Raw genomic sequence first — 17,891 nt, 5'->3', positions numbered from 1 at the left:
CCTATAATCTTATATTGCGTACTATAAAAAAGATTGGTGCCGCGTGGTGGCTTTGTGCGTGTGCCTGTGGTACGGTTTGTTTTGTCTCTGTGTGGTTAACCGTTTAACTGCTTTCGTTTCTGTTTTGTATGGTAATTACGTCTAAGGTTCGCTCTTGCGCCACCAGACAGAGGTATATGCATTGCTCCAGTGCTCCATTTTGTGTTTTTTCTTTTCTTATTTTGTTTGCTTCTTTCGAAGAGTTTAAGAGATATGGAACCGTTCATTGCAGTTCCCATTGCGTTTGACAAGTGAAGCGAACCCCATCGGTGAGTAAAATGAAACGTATTCAAAAAAATAATTACAAACAAATACAAACAAAAAAAAAAACGAATCTAAAATACTTATCTAAGAACCTTTCTTGTTTGTTGCTTCGTCAGCGCCAGGACTCGATTAGGCCTTCCCCCCCCCCTTTTGGCCATCTCAGTCAGTTCTACTTCCCAGCGAAGTTCCGGCTGTCGCTTATCCTTCCTTACACCGTGTTCTGCCGTCTGGTAACCAATAGTTGCTGAGAGGCGACTGCATCCATCCATCCATCACTCCTCAATGCCTTTGAACTCTTTCCTTTCTATGTGGCCGTGTGCGCCACCGATCCGATCCACAGGTTTTGTGCTTCCTTGCGCTCCTCGCTTCCTTGCTGCTTTCGCTTGTCCCTTCCCCATCAGTTCAGTCTTTGGTTTCGATTACTCTCTTGCACACAGACACTCCATTGTTCCCGCTCCCGTTTTTTATTTCTCCTCTCCCTCGGGTTAGCCCCCAACTACTGCTACACTCCCCCCCCCCCCCCCCACCCCAAGTCGGTTCGGTGTTTTTGGTGCAGAAACCATATCGAGACTTTACGCATGGCTTAGTGTCCATTCGCCATCGCTTCGAGCGGATGATGCAATGGCGGTTGCTGTGGTGGTTGTGGTGGCTGCGGTTGATGCAGGTGAACCAAATGCTGTGGATCGCTCGGATATCACTGTGCCACGACGGCTTGCGGTATCGGGGCGGCTACGATTGCGGCCGCTACGGCTGCGGCCGCTGCTGCCGATACTGGCGGCGGCACCGGCGGACCGCCCCCATTCGGCCCAGCTCCGTGGGGTGGTGGTGGTGGGGGCGGATTACCCGCCCCGCCGGGATTCTGCGGTGGACCGCCAACGTTCGGTGTGACGGAGGCAGCGGCTGCGGCGGCTGCTGCTGCTGCGGCGGCCGCTGCCGCCTGTCCGTTGGCGTTGGCCGCCGCTACCGCGGCCGCACCCGCGACGAACGATTGATTAAAGGGTGGACCGTAACACTGCGGGAAGTACAGCTCGTGCTTTACCGGCGTGGCCATACGCTGGATCAGCTGGTTCTGCTTGTCCATCAAAAACGATGGCGATACCTTCTGCTCGATTATGCCGTTGTTGTTGTTGTTGTTGTTATTATTATTGTTGGTATTGTTGTTGTTGTTGTTGTTATTGTTGGCGGTGGCAGCGGTGTTGTTGCCACCGGTATTGTTTCCATTCGCCGTACCATTGTTTCGTGCAGCGTCGCTGTTTTCGTTATTATTATTATTGTTGTTGTTGTTGTTACTGCTGCTATTGTTGTTGTTGTTGTTGTTATTATTATTATTATTGTTGTTGTTTAGAGCAGCCAGCTTGCGCGATTTGGACGAGTGCGGGTTCATGTGGTTGTCGATATGTTTCTTCACCTCCTGCTCAGTACCGAAGCGTCGCCTACAGTTAGGCATCGGGCAGCAGAACGGTCGGTCGCCCTGTGAATGGAATAATGAAGAGGGTGGAAATGCGATGGATTAAGCCGTTGTTTTAAAAGTTAAAAGAGTAAGTATCAGATCGCAGGTCTGCTGGCAAACGGACAAGATAATGCTCCTAAAGTTATGCAATCTGCATAGCAAAAGCTTTCAAAATTATTTTAAGTAGAACCTGCTTAGCGGCTTTAGTGGACTTTACTGGAGGGATTACAAAATCGAATTTAACCATACATTAGAGAGCTTGTTAAAATCAACATCTTGCTCGAGTAGGAATTAAATTTCGATTAAACTGTCGCACAGTGCTTTTAGGGCGTTTCGGTGACAGAGGCCTTGGACGATGGCTCTTTGGACGGACTCCCTCGAAGCCAAGAAGTACAAGGGAGGCCACAACTTCGATAGACAGTCGAGCTAACAAGATGACGGTCTCCAAGACCTCCCCAAGTTTTCATTAAAAATTTGTTTAAAAAAATATTTAAGACTCATTCCTTAAAAAGAAAAACCGCACACAAAAAGCATACACAAGTCTTGAAGTTGATTTTCGACATGAAGTTAAAATGGCTAGATAATATTTAGACGATTTTGGAGCCAATCTAATTAGAGAATAATTTTCACAACAAAAAAGTTTACTCCTCCTGAAAACACCCAAAAAACCTAGAACTGAAATCTAAATTTTACAACTACCTGGTGCGTCCGGGTGTGCTGATCAAGGATCGCCTTCTGCCGGAAGTCTTTGCCACACTGACCACACCGGTACGGTTTCTCTCCGGTATGTATACGAATGTGCTGTTCAGAGAGGAAGAGAGGAATAAATTTTACCATTCTGTAATGACCTTCCATACATTGGCTTTAATCACTGTTTTCCCACCTGATTCAGAATCGTTCGCTGCCGGAAGAACCGTGGACAGTACATACACCCGAACGGTTTCTCGTTCGTGTGGATGCGCAGATGCTGCGTCAGGTGCGATTGCTGCCGGAACCGTTTGCCACACTCCGGGCACGGGTACGGCCGGGACTCGATGTGTATGCAACCGTGCTGCAGCAGCGTACTCTTCTGCTTGAACTCCTTCTGACAGATCGGGCAGCGCACATACAGTGGCATACCGGCCGAACGCCCGTGCTGGATCACATCGGGCAGTATCGCTTTGCCACCGGTAGCCTTGTTCAGATACTGCAGATTGTTGCCAAAGATCGAATGGTTCACACCCTTGCCATCCTTGAAGTAGGCCGGATAGTTGTCCGGCGAGAAGCAGCCGCGCGATTCACCACCACCCTGGGACGCTTCGTCACCGAACGTTTGTTCGTCCTTCGGTTGAGCGTTTTCCAGCTCGGGCGGGTACGGCACATCCTGGGGCCAGAGCGTTGCGTGCGGACCGTTCTTGAAGATCAAATGCGGAGAAACATCTGTGGAGTAGAGTATAAGGGAGGAAAAAAGGGCACCGTGAAAGATCTACTGGTTCGCGCAGCTACCATAGCTTAATGCTAACAGGGAAGAACATAATAGTACGAGCAAAGTTCCGGGATGTAACGTGTGCCATAGATAAATACGAATCGTGGACAAATAAATATCCCAATGTAATATTGTGACATTAAAGTAGCTAAATTTTGGATGTTGAAGTATTCGTTTGAAAATTGTATCTAACTCAGGCAACTCGTTTTTTGGGTCTTTAGATGAGTGATGTAGTAAGAGGCGAGTTTACTTAAACATCTGACAGATAATGAAAAATGGGAAGCTTTATAGCAGATTTTGGTGAGCAATTATTTTCTTATCTAAAGCCCGTTTACATTAATTTAAAGCTTCCCTCTCATTTGTCAGCCCCAGCATGCTCTAAGGAAAGGGAAATGAAATTATAATTCCACAACACACCATAAAAAAGCTACAACATAGGATAGATATTTGCTATAAAGCTGGGAACAGGGTTTTCTAGGCCGTGTATGTTACGAAGTCTGGCGCGAAGCGCATCCATGCAGTGCAATATTTCAAGTAACGCTTCATTAGAACGCTCCCGACGGATGTGTTTCGCACCAGAAGTCGCTGAGGCCTTTAGCAGAGAGGATGTGAAATGGCCGCCCACCGAGGCGAGGATTTCAAAGACGTCCAAAAAACTGTGGTGCCATAAACGGGTAGTAGTAGTAGTAGTAGTAGCAGCAGGTGAGATGAAGATTAGTAATATGGGTAAGGTGAGCGTAATGAGGAACTATGGGAATATCCAGGATGTTGCATATCAAGGGAAATGATGGTGTGGTGCAATTGTGTCTGTGTTGTGTGTGTGTGTGTGTGTGTGTGTGTGTGTGAGAGAGAGTGGGAAAATGGGAAAGAAGCAGTATGCAAGTACTAAAATTAACTAAGTATATATAAATCGTCACAATAATCGATCGCTCGCCTTGATGGGTGCGCACATGTTGGTTCAATATGGCCTTTTGTCGAAATTTTTTGCCGCATTCCGGATACGGGCAGCCGAACGGCTTATCACCTGAGTGAATGCGGATGTGCTGGTTCAGGATGGCCCGCTGCCGGAAGCTGCGGGGACAGTAAGCGCAGCTGAACGGTTTCTCGTTCGCGTGTATCCGCAGATGTTGCGTCAGGTGGGACTGTTGCCGGAAGCGTTTCCCACACTCGGGGCAACCGTACGGGCGCGAATCGGTGTGGATGCGTTCGTGCTGCAGCAGCGTACTTTTCTGCTTAAAGTCTTTCCCACACGTTAAGCATTTGAACAGACGGAGGTCAGAGTTTTTCGACTTCGAGTGACTGCCGGTACCGGTACCGGTGTTGCCTGCGTTGGTGCCTGCACCGTTCGGCCCGGGTGCGACACCGTTCGTTGGCGAGTGGTGAAGTTGCTGATTGGTTCCAGCGCCACCAGGTGCTCCACCGGGTGCGGTTGCTCCTGTTCCACCACCACCACCACCACCACCGCCGTGGAGTAGATCGGGCATGCCGTACTGTTCCAGGGCTCCGGATTGATCGAGCCCGGTTGGCATACCGACCGGCAGGACGCCCGTCTTGTTGAGATAGTGGTGAAGCGGTGCAAAGCCCGGCGGCGGTAACATGGCGCCCTGTGGTCCGGCGTGATGGCGCTGGGCGTAATAGTTCAGCTCGGCCTGGGACGCTTCGTTCCCGAAACAGCCGGGCGGCCCGGGAGGTCCACCGCCGCCGCCACCACTGTTACCTCCGCCGGCCGGTGCCGATTGGTTGCCCTGCTGGTTTGGATCGTTCGGGTGGGCACCGGACGAGTTGTTGCCACCTTGTTGCTGTTGTTGTTGCTGCTGGACCAACTGCTGTCCGTTTGGCTGCTGCTGCTGCTGCTGCTGGTGTTGAACGGCTTGTTGCATGCTTTGTACCTGCGAGAAGGTAGACAAGGGAAAAGTGAAGAATTAGCAAACCGGATATTGAACGTAGGGGAGTAATCACCTTCGCTCGTCGGGCAAAATGTACCTTGATCAAATCTTCCTCTATGTCTGGACCGTTATTCGCAGGATACGGACTAGTGGCCGGGCTGTGCAGATGACCATTCGCTTGTTCACCCGGTTGCTGAGGCCTATTGTCCTGATTCGGCGGACTATGGTTGGCGGAAGTTTGCTGATGGTGCTGCTGCTGCTGATGATGATGATGCTGTGCGGCGGCCGCTGCTGCTGCAGCCACAAGTTGTTGCTGCGTTGCCGACCCGTTCATGTGTGCCTGCAGGTGGTTCTGAGCGTTCTGCTGGTAGATAGCTTGGCCCTCGGCATTTCCCCACTGTACGGCGGCTGCCGCCGCTGCACCACGTTCCGCCGCTTCCTGCGAGTCCTTGTACAGCACGTACGGAGCCGTGTCCTGCGAGATGCAGTACATGATCTGGCGCGGCACTTTCAGTCCTGCCGCTAGGCAGGCAGCAAACGAGGCCGAAAAATTGATAGCCATCTTGGGCAAATGGGAGTTCCCCCTGGGACACTCAGCTGCTGAACGTTAAGGATGTAGAGTTGCGATTTAGAAGCTTGTTTTTGCTCACAAAGCTGAAGATCACGTGTTTGGTGTGGATTCTGGACGCGACTCTTTCAGAACACGTCGGTAAGAGTGTTCCTTCGCCGGATGCTTTTCAGGTGTTCCGGTCACTTGCAGACCGACCGATCGTCGTATATAAAATTAAAGGCTTCCAGTAAACCGGGGAAGCAAGCCGCTAGGTCTCTTGATCAGTGAGCCATCCTGTTGAATAACGGTTCCAGCCTTTTTTTTTTTTTGGAGGGGATGGAATTTCTATTTCTTTCTAATAAACTGTTTTACTGTTTCTGTTTCTCGATTCGATTCGTGATACGAACGAGCTGAGTGTGTCTGTAAAGGAGGCAACGAAAGAAAAACAAAATGATTGTGTGTTCTGCTGGCTAGCTGGCTCTTCGGATCTTAATTAATAATAAAAAGAATAAAGTTAATAAACGAAAAAGCAAACATACTGCAGTAATTGCTTAACAACACGTTTAAGTTGGTTAATTTCAAGAATATGTAAAACACAGCACAACAGCAAGCACACGCAGCAATGGAACGACGAAAAAAGCAAAACCACGGAACAGGAACGTACGTTTTCCCGGGAACTGAACTGTGCAACGTAAATGCCGCTACTGGTTCAAACGGTTTCTCAATAATGGTTAGGCGTGAGGCTTTTCCGCACTAAACTACCGCCCTGTTTACACATTTGTCATAAAAAAACTGCGATGCCACCCCATGCCACCCATGAATGGAAAAGAGGTTTTACTACCTCGCTTTTCCCTTTTTTTTCCCTTCCCCGTTCAATACAAAAGCCTTGGCAAGCTCCTCGATTCCGTGGCACGGGTTTTCTTCGAAGCTCGTTGCTCGTTTTTATGCACTTGATGCACCACCGTCAGGGTCTAGTCGGCCGACCTGCGTTAGGTGTTGCGACAGCACTTGGACACAATTATTTTGCGTGCACTGCATTAAGTGCATTAAATGGGGGATGGAAGAAGGGGGGGGGGGGAGAGCTGCCAACAAGACGCTAAATAAACCGCTGACCCTGTGTCGGGGAGATTTTTTTTTTTTCAATTTATTGCATGGTGGTGTTGTCATGAAACGATGTTTATTTAAACCGACAGATAAAAAACCGATCAAACCCTACATTAACTAACCCGAGAAGTTGTGTAAGAAGAAGGATGTGCCGGTTTTTTTTGGTGAAGCTCCCAATTTTGCAGGTTATATTTTACAGGGCTAAGTATATTTGTTTTATTAATCTACTTTGCGGCAGACAGGCCGGTAGCGTTACCGTTAAGTTTGAAATTTTGGGTGGGAATGTTTATTTGTCTTTTCCAGCTTTTTTCAACCAGACGGTTGAACGTAGAAAAAAAGCATCAACAGGTACGTTAATGATGTGGTAAATATATATTTTTTAAAATGAATTAGTACTTTTTTTCTATCTTTTCTAGAGACAATTTTAAACCCCACAAAACATTCATTCGGTTTTGTGGAACTACACCAAAAAAAAAGAGGATTTCGCCATAAAATTGGAAAACTGCAAGGCGAAGAAATTTTTAACCGTGCCTATTGCACGAACTGTACACTTCTTTTTTTTTATTTTCTTCCACCCCCAGCACCCAGCAACCCCGCAAAGTCAGGGTAGTTTCGCAAAAGTGAACAACAGTGCTTTTTGTTTCTCCTGTCACTGTATATTTGCTCTTTCTACACGTTTCCGGTGAAAAAGCAGACAAAGAGCCAGAGAGAGAGAGAGAGAGAGAAAGAGAGTGATGTTTTACTTTTCCATTCTGTTGCTTTCCTTTTTCCCTCGTATCCTCTTCTTTTTGTGCCTAGTAGTAGTAGTAGCAGCAGCAGCAAACAAAAATATAATGCACTAACTGCAGCTGCAATAACAATAACAACCGGCTCACCAACCTCCAAAGGGGTTGAACTGTTCTCAAGGCACTCACACACTTGGCGCAGAAAAATAGAGGATATGAAGTGGACGAGTTTTTTTTTTCTTCTTCTACGCCTGAAGTTTCCGAGGTACAGCGGGATGGCCTTTTAAGTTACGACGAGCCGACATTTGCACAATGTTCGTGAGTGTTTAAAAAAGGAGTAAAATCTGTGTGTGTGTGTATGTCACAAGCATCCGCATCTTGCGGGTCTGGTGGGAACGTTTTCATTCAGTTACGTGGAAAGCAAGCCTTTGAGTTGCTACTAATGAAGTGACAGTTGACGTTTGCACGGGTAGTGGACAGTTTTTCGAAGGTTGTCGGTAAGCTGTCAAATGATTCGTTTTTTCGCGTTCGTGGAACCCATTCATGTATAATAATATAGCAAAAGCAGTATTGTGAGAATTTTTGAAGATATGCCAACAACTTTGTGTGTTCCACTGTATCATGCACACGAAACTTGACACGTTCGGATCTTCCCGGGCCGTTTATGTTGTGGATGAGATCATATCTCCTATGATCGACATTATTCGGTAAAGCTGGGCCCCTACAGGTCTAGGCCTATTGGCCCTCTACTGTTTATACATCAACGTTGCGTCCTTGGCTATCCCAGAAAACCTTTTTTTGCGTGGATGACGCAGATCTTCCGTATGATTCGAGGGCTTGACGACCACTCTCAACAATAGGCGTCATCATATGTTTAAGAGTGTTGGTGCCATCCCCACGCTGTATCACCTTGCCTCAAACAAATCTATAAAGATCATTTCTGCACGCTCACGACATATCTGACGACTATTCTTGCAGAGAAAACAGAGGCTGACCTTTGAGGATCAGTCTAAGAGTGCTTGGACTGGTCATCAATATGGAATTTCAAGACGCTACATGCATAACGATCACCTATTCCTCACTGTGTATTATCTTTTGGGCCCCAACATGGGCAACATGGTATCATATTTGAGAAATTTCTCATACCAGACTGTCTTGCATCGCGGTATTCTTCAACGGCTGCATCGATTCCCCGATGCTCCTCTCGGCAATCAACTTGTACTTGAATTTAATAACGTTTAATTCCGTCACTTAGTATGCGGGCCCTTATTTATCTGTGTCTACCTGCTATCTGTTGAGCATATTTGTATTTAAATACTGTATCAAGAGCGCTCACTAGTCCATCGATAGATAAAATATGTAAACATTAATTATGAAACAAATCATTCTCACAACGAAACCTTAGTCATAGCTATTTGAAAGTTTCTCCTGATCCTGATGACAACTAACGAGAAAGTTTTATCATCTTTGGATTATTTTACGACAAATTTTCGCACGAAGTACTCAAAAAAAACCTTAAAAAAAGGATCAGCAAAGTCTGACGTTCCTGGCCTTCAAAAAAGTGCAAAGTACTGTAATTAAATTGGAAAAATCCTATCAATTCTATGACTTTTTTTTTTAATTTTCATTCGCTCTTTCTAGAGAGACATGAGCCTGGTTCCTGAGTGCGGTGGTTTAGGCGAAGGCGCTGACCTTTACACGGCAGGATCGAGCATCAAACTCCATTTGAACCGTTCCAACCAAGATGAACTAGTAATTTTGAAGCCGTTTCTGGACACTTTTTAAAAAATTCGTATTTTGTAAACTTGAATGAAGATAGATTGGACAATCCTTAGACAGAACTGTACAGAAATACTGTCCCACCGTCTTCAGTAGAATCAATAAGTGGCTCCAACGATATCAGTTCATCCCAGGATCAGGAGGATGAAGTGTTCGTGCCGAAATGAACATGTCAGATGAGATAATTTTAGGTGTTTTCTCAAGGAAAGAATTGGCTAAATTTTTTTTAAACTATTCACTGTTGTGTTATTTTGAAAGGAATAAACAGATCTCAAACTCTGCTCGAACAACTTTTTTAAGACAAACCTAACTATGAAACTTCAACCTGCAATCATTAAAATAAATAAATTCCTTATTAGTAGTCGCTTCTCTCGCATACACAAACAAAAAAAGGACGCCAACTGTTCGATGATAAGCATTTTTAAACGCCACCCCACCCTACAAACGCATCCGCCTGCCGACTCACGGACCATTGCACGTGCGCAAAGCGCCCGAATATATGCAACCAGCAAGTGTGAGTGAGTGCCGTTTTACCGTTTCCGCCGAATGCCGAATGGATTTCAAAAAAATCTCACCCCCACGCGTATCCCGGGTGCTTGTTGTATGAGTTGATTTTTTTTAAGTTTTCGAAACTCATAATTTTTTCCGTGTGTGTGTGTGTGTAATCGAACCCACTCTTTCAACGTACCAACGACTGCATCGTGTGTTCTGTGAGGAAAAACGCCTGGCAAGCAACACACCCAAAAAAAAAAAAAGAGCTTGAACTCTGATATGCAATTTTTCGATAAAATAAATGTGCGCCTCTTACAAAAGTGGGCTGTAGGGAGGGGGAAAATGTTTCTCCTGTTACCAATTCAGCTGCATCGAAATGTAGAGACCGGATAGGGAATAAAAAAAAAAATCCACCCGACCCCAAACCGACGGGATGGTTGTGAAGGCGCGCGAAATCAAAAATCCATATGCACCACGCATGTGCAACTCAAATATTTATTGTTTACATTCACCGGCCAATCCAATGGGACACGTAGAATTGCAATAGTTAGGAGCTAATAGGAGAGGAGGCAAAGGGGTTCATAAAACAATAGACTTTTCCAAAGCATGGGAACGACACGGTGCGTGATGATGGTGGAGAAAGAAAACACAGTCCATCCCAAAAAGAAAAAGCATAATCAGAGTGATAATAAAAACAGACTGGATGCATAATAAAACAAGCTGGTTCGGATTTGTGCATTCTTCGCTTGCCTTTGCATCTCCCGTGTGCGCCGGGGTTGCGCCTTTTTGTTTGTGCATTTGCGACAATAGCGAACGAGAGTCCCTGCTCTCTTTCTGTGTGTGTTGTTAATTATCGAATGCTTTTGCCATTGTTGTGTGCTGCAGATGGTTTGGCAAACCGGTCCAGAGGTAGGTAGCAAACTGACGAGCAACAATAGTCTTGTAGGACGAGTCGAGCTCGAGTACAAAAACGGCAAACCCATTGAAATAAATATTAAATGCGCCGGCCTGTCAACGGGAAGGAAAACATGGCGCTGATCTCAGAACAAAAAAAGAAACGCTCCCCAAAATCGTGCCAAATTTGACGTGTTGAGATTGATGCTGTAGTTGGGAGCTCGTATCAGTGGTGCGGATACGTCCGACAGCATCGCAAATGATGATTGACATTCGGGAAGTGCGAGCATCGATTTGAGAGTGATAATGTTTTGCAACTCTTTTTCTTCTGCTGATGAGGGTGAATTTTAAACATTTTGCCAAATATTTAGGAGAGTTAAAAGGAAATTTTAAAGCACGATACGAAATGGTTGCATGTGATCTTTACCTGATCACTGTGCTTTGATCACAAAATTTCCCTGATTTTCCAAACAGGGCCAAGGAAGAAAGGCTTGTCTTCACTTCAAACTGGTGCCAAAGCAAGGCTCTCTAGTGTACCAAATGCTTGCTAATTGATCGAGCAAGTGGCACTGATCATCAGGTTGGAGATTAACGTGACAAAACTAAGTTAAGGGTGACAGCTGTTCCGTTTTTACACGGCAGGACTTGCTAGGTTCAAATCCCATCCATACCGTTTCCCCATCGTGACGACTGACTGTTCAACGACATGGCATCAAGAAGTCTGCCTAGTAAGATATTCGAAGGCCGGCATAACCTAGTGGATCGCGCAAAAGCGAATAACAGAGAGAAAAGGTGGAACCACCTGCTAAAAAGCACTGATGGAGGTGCGATTTGAGACTGAAACTTGAATCCCGTCGATAAGTGGATGATTTTTTCTAATTAAAAGAAGATGCTTTGAAGGATCTTCTGAATCTCGGGTACGCTGATCACGTCATAAAACTGATACCGGACAACCCAGCCCGTAACGAGTTTTTAGGCCACCCCTAAAAAATTGTGAGTAATTAGGTGTGCTGATGGAAACATACTATTGCATGATCTATTTCTTTGATTGATTGAGCCGTAAAAGATGTATTCAATTTATTGGATAGCTTTCTTAGCAGTGATCAAGAGGTAGTCCGGAAAAGCTTTCTGATCGCTTTTTTTTAAATTTTGTAGTTCCCGAGTGCATACATTTAGGCGTTGATCGTTGTTTTTTAACTGCTTTTATGGATAATATTAAAATAAATTGTATTTATTTTGTTACTTTTTTTCACTCGTACAAAGTAGCTTAAGCACTATAGCTTAGTAATTATAATGTAAAATAAAGAGATTGTTCAAAGTGTTCATTTTTGTAGCGTTGGTCATAACGTCCTTACCCACTTCGTTACTACCAAACGCGTACTTATTTTATTTATTTTTATTCATAATTAATTATGATCGTACAATGTCGCAAGTTAACAACACTTGTGATAACTAAATTGTATGTACATAATAATAAAGCCTTTCCTCTTTATTCTTTGCCTTATCGTAGGCATAATATGTAACTGCCAACGCGTAAATAAATATATTTTTCTTGGAAGATAAATCAACCATTTTCATTTTCCTATCCAAAATTTAATCATTCGACTATTCCTTTCCCTTTCAGCAAAAGAATTCTACCCTATACGCACACACACACTATCCTAGCAGAGTGAACCATTTAATTAGTGTTGCAAATGCAAATTCAAAGTAAAACTCTTTGTCTACGGGGCAGACGCTAATGAATCGTCAGCGCCCTAACAACAACACAGGATGCAGAATTGCAATTTCATTTGGGTACAATTAAAACTATCTTTTTTTTTTCATTGCATTTGCTCAATCAACTGGTGCCATTGTAAAAGCGAAACGATCCATTGGGGTAGCCTTGTCAATGGCCAAGCATCGTTAACGAAACGCGCAAACACACACACACACACACGGTTATACAAATGCTCCCGTGAGGGGATAAAGCAAGAAAGGAAAATTGCATCCAAAAGGTGACAACAGAATTATTCTTCCAGCTAGCGACAGCAAAAAAAAAATCGCGACAACTGTAGGCGTTTCTGTTCGATTCCAATGAAAAGCAGAGGACGCACAGAAAACGACATACATGCGCTAAAGGCGAAAAACGAAATAATTGTGTGCCGGGCTGTAATTATTCATTTGGTGCAATAATTAAAAATGTTAACAATCGAAGAAGCGCATGCAGTCAGGCAGGAAAATAAATACATTTCAATGTTTTGGGGTTGAAGTTTTCGCTCCCTTCTCTCATTCCCCATTCATCCGTTGGACCTGTGCGCCACCTGCTTCACCCAGGCCACCATCACCTCATTGGTGCATCCTCGTTGGTTGGATATAAAAGCGGATTGCATGAAATGAAATAAAATATATAAGAAACAGCACAAACCGGGCAGTGAACGAGCCCAATCGTGGCGCGTCATGTGGAAATGTGGAAAATAAAAATTTGACTCCCAAAAACCCCCGAAATGGCCCAACACAGGCTGCTGCTGAAGTGCGCCAGTGAGCCAAAAACATAAAACAAAAACCCCGCTCAAAGGGCAATAAGGTTAAGCCGCCCGCAAAAAAAGAAGAAAGGGAAATGACGTGAAAATCCAATTTGTACACCACATCCAGCTCACACAAAAAAAAAAAAAAAGCTTCTGTGATCGTGGAATTGAACCCCCATTCCAGTGGCAGTGCATATTCGAACGCTTGTCGTTTTTTGCTTTTATTATAAAATTTGCGCGGATGCAATTGCACCATCCATTTTCCTTCGCTAAATGAAATCAAGGGACGGTAGCGCTGAACGGGTTAAAATCGTGTGCTCAAAAAGGGTGGAAAAAAGTACTCTCCCACGAGCCTACACATCGGCCGGTTTTGGGAGAAAATAGCGTCGAGCGTAATTAAAATTCAATAACTACAAAATTCGAGTAGCGACCCTTTTGCAGACGGCCCATCGCAAGGAAGGATGGAGTGCGTTTGCAAAAGCAAAAGGAAATTTCAATTGCATTGCCCATTCCCGGCCCAATATAATAACCTTTCCTGGGGAACGAAACGTATCAACCGAACGAACACAAAAAAAAGGATGCCAAAAATCACTCCACGTCTCACGCAGGCGAGCAAAACGCAAGCAACTAAAAATATTGTATGCTAAAACTTTTAAAAAGCCTTGATGAGTGTACACAAGTGAAAGGTTGCACAGAACTGGCTTGCACTGCTTGGTGCGTTTTACCAACCGACCGATCAATCCTTCGGCCGGGCGTTCCCATCGCTGCATCGATTGCAGATTTGTTAACATTAATGAAACGAATTTTCGATTCTATTTATTTTTCACCAGCAGCCCACGGAAAAGGGGTTTTGGTTTTTATTTTCTGCCAAACCCCAACAGCCACGCATGCATAATCGTAACGAGCATAAGTGACGCATTGTTCTCCCGTTTGTCCGTTCATGCGTTCGTGTTGTACGGAAATTAATGAATCTCATCGGTTGCGCTCGCTTGTTTGTCAGACAACGGGGCGTGATTAATTGTTTTATCGGGCGATCGATCATGATCGCCGATTGCGGCCGCTCTTGCACTTTGGAAAGGTGACAGCGAGGAAAAAAAATTGTACGGCCGTGGGAACGATTTCGAGGTTCCGATTCATGGAATTCAACCACAGAAAAATGCAAGCATGAATATGCAAAAAAAAAAAAACATGAAACATGTTCGATAAATGAAGCAATGATATGCATTTTCGTGCATTGATTCCGAATGGTTAATGTAGCATTGAAAAAAACGAATATAAAAACGGTTAAAAATTTCGGTTGAAAACAACTCCTTCGATGGAGGCGCCTGGTACGTTTCAAATTTTCTCTAGTAGAAACGTGTTACTTAGTGCAAGTGTGTTATAAATAGCATGAAAAAAGACTGATTTATTTTTAAACGTAGCTTATCTACACGGAGAAATATATTTAAAAAAATGAGACTCCAAAAAAGTATATAAAATTTTTGAATAACCTTCCTTAAATTCAAAGAGCAGTGCATAACAAGTAAATACACAAATGCTCACGTTCGAGCGCCTCAATGAAAACAATACCACGAACGTACAAACAACAAAACAAATAAAAACTATATCCTATCACTACGCAAGACACACGTACTGGAAATCGCATAAAAATCACCTTTTCCGTTAGCACACACTCAACTCGGAGAAAAAACTATCGCTCTTACACAAAAACATAACTATAAACAAGCTTCACTTTCCCGCCATGAGCATGCCGTCGTGCACATGCAAGCACACAGAAGAAAGTGCATCGTTTGTTTGTCGGAAAACGAGAATGCACCGGGCCAAGATAAACACGGCACACGCTCGGGTGGCGATACGAAGCGATAGTGTGGGGTATACATCCTTTCTCTAGCTAGCCCGCTGTCTCGTTTCTCACCTTTGACGAAGCATGCCTTTAGTTGCCCATCAAACAACCACTCTCGTGTCCTCCATGCTCTTTTCTGTGTGCTTCTTTGGCTGTTAAAACCGAAACAACCCCAACCCCGTCGACGGCGACGCAAACGATGTGAAAGACGTCGTCGCATCAGCTGTTTGGTAAAGACGAACACGTGGTGTTCGATTTCGAAGCGGACCGGGAAGTACTAGGGAGTATGGGAATTAGTATTCACTTCATCCTCCAACAAAAAAATGGGGGAGGGGGGGACGCGTTAGCAACAGGAACAATGCAGCAAGAAAGCCCCATTACTGGGAAGTGATATTCGTCATAAATCCTGGGAGAGAAAGGAATGGATTTCGCTGCAAACAAAAGCGCCACAAGCGAGACAAAGTTTGTGTCGAAAACAGGGAGTCAAAAAGGAAATTTAGAGCTTATCATACACACACACACAGACTATATTTTCATCCCCAAAAACGTTAGAAAACACACGTTGTGCAAGATCAGTGTTTTCATCGTCCTGCATCGGGTGATTTGTGAGTGAGTAAGAGAAAGTGCTCTCTATCAGCTTAAGCGTTTTCCCGGCTGTAAGAAAGAGACACTATTTCCCCATAAGAAAATGGATTTTGATGGTAAAGTTCGACCGGGAAAGGGGAAAAAACAATCATTTCCCTTTGAAGAAAGCCCGACCCGACTGAGAACCGCTTTTCTCGCGCGAGAGCACCGTCGCGCTACTGGTAAAACAACATAAGGAACTGGTCACATGGAAAATGAGCATGCCGCTGCACATGGCGGGGTGGAATGCTTTTTTTTTTTGTAAGAAAATTATTGAGACAGCTAGATAAACAGATCGGAGATCGGGACTTTTGTTGATTTGCTTTTTCCACACACACACAGACACACACACTCTCAAACACAAGAGAAAAGGGAGCTCAGGAGAGCGTTTGAACTGAGAGAAGGAGAGAGAGAGAAAAACAACACGTTTTCCCTGGAAAATGCAGGGAAGGCTTGCATAAGAGAAGCATGAAAAATAAAACAAACACACAACCTGTACAGACTAAGACGAAGACGTCCGCGGGAAGATTAATGTGTGCTAGTAGTTTGTTGTTTTGATATCGGGTCAGACGCACACGTGCTCTAGCGTTTGCGTATCATAAGACTGTTGATAGACTATGGGGAAGAAGCATTGCTTTGGATGAGGTTTTTTGTTTGGGTAGCTTTTGCCTTTTTTTAACATTTTTAATTTTAAGAAGATAAGAGTTTTAACGCTTTTAAATGAGTCTAGTGCATGACATAATTATACGAACACTTCAAGTAAGAAGCTGCAATTATTTGTAACACTTTGTGTTTTCTATGCTCAATAAATTTTGGAGATCTTAAGGCTGTATTGTTCCATTCTTTCATGCGGTCAATATTATCGAAAATGACTCAAAAATAACAATTTTATAACAATAAATAACAATTACCTTTATATCAGTATAAAAGCACACCAGAAATTCGAGAATGAATTATTTTCAATCTGATTTTATCTTCGAAAGTATTTGTCACATGGAAAAATTTATGTTTTCAAGCAAAATATGATACAAATCACTTGAATCGTCAAGAACAGCAAACGTTAATATTATTCTTTCGATAACGGTTTTTCATTTATTTAAATGAAGTGAAGGCACGAAAGTTTTCTTGTAATAAAATACAAGATTTTGCTTTTTAATTGGAAGTATTAATACTAAGTTAAAAAAAACCGATCTCTTCGCGTGTGTTCATCGTTCTTTCACCCTGCTGTGTTACATATTCTTGAACCATTGAACCATGATAGATAAAGTTAATTATATTTTTTTCACTTTAAAAAATATAAAATAAGCAAACGGAAAGAATACAAAACAAAAACGTGTGTCCATTACGCGATTATTAATCTCGGTGCCTTTCGTGTAGAAAGAAAAAAGAAACAAAATCACTTACCGTTCACGTTATTATCGGTAGCATTTATTTATCGTCATCTGCAAAATGGGAGAATATAAGAAGAAGAAAAATACATTAGTAAAAATTTTTTTTTTAAATGATGTGTTATATACGGATTTTTTTTTTTGCCGGGAGAGTAAAGGTTAACATTACTTTGATCAGGATTTACTTAAGCGTTAACACATAAGGGGAAGCGTGGAACTCATTTACTTTTCGTTTCCCACCCCTGCTACTGACGGTTCGCGCGATTATGTATAGTGCAGCGTGAATTTCTCACATGCGTTCACTCACAGCGAGTATCTCACTGGTAACTCACTCGCGATCGTTTAGTAGAATCGGGGAATCCCTTTTTTCTAGATTTCCAAAAAGCATCAACAAATTTATTGATGGAAAGAGGACACAGTGGATGGGGTGGGTGTTTAAAAAACGGGTAGGGTTTTGAACGGGTAGGGTAGGGGGGGGGGGGAGGTTGGTTGGGTTGCATTTTTTATTCCTTGCCATGCGCAACGCACCGCTGCTTGTCCGCTGCCGTTTTGTGAAGGTCTGGGACACGAGCGAACGTATTGAGGATGACATCCATCAGTGAAAGGGGAGGAAAAATCGAGGCAAGAGAGAGAGAGAGAGAGAGATTTTTCCCGACTTGTTACCATATACTAAACCCCCCAACCCCCCACTACTCCACCCCAAAAAAAATTGGAAAAAAAACGCGCGCGCATTCTTTTTTATTCCACAGGAACGCATTCACTGCTTACTAGTGGTAGTTTTACGAACGGTAACGAATTTCCCCCTTCCAGACACTAACACACGCTTACTAACGCACAATTTTTTTTTTTTTTTGAATAAGTTTGTTAGGAGAGGGATGCTTGTG

General features: G+C 43.9%; 2 protein-coding genes across 2 annotated transcripts in view; one reads left to right on the top strand and one right to left on the bottom strand.

The window, feature by feature from the left end:
* The window catches only part of LOC126568490 (calcium channel flower), a 120,684-nt gene that overhangs the window by 33,383 nt on the left and 69,410 nt on the right, over positions 1-17,891 (top strand). The window lies entirely within an intron of this gene.
* Positions 866-5,666, bottom strand: LOC126567862 (zinc finger protein 837). The gene is made up of 5 exons (XM_050224186.1): positions 5,202-5,666; positions 4,153-5,107; positions 2,637-3,172; positions 2,450-2,554; positions 866-1,774 (listed from the first exon to the last, which is right to left on the bottom strand). The coding sequence occupies exons 1-5, from the start codon at positions 5,664-5,666 to the stop codon at positions 998-1,000; spliced, it is 2,838 nt and encodes a 945-aa protein (XP_050080143.1). The 3' UTR covers positions 866-997.

Source organism: Anopheles maculipalpis, chromosome 2RL (assembly GCF_943734695.1).
Source record: "Anopheles maculipalpis chromosome 2RL, idAnoMacuDA_375_x, whole genome shotgun sequence".
Taxonomy (NCBI): domain Eukaryota; kingdom Metazoa; phylum Arthropoda; class Insecta; order Diptera; family Culicidae; genus Anopheles; species Anopheles maculipalpis.
The sequence above is the reverse complement of the archived record's forward strand: the minus strand, read 5'-3'. Positions and strand labels throughout refer to the sequence as shown.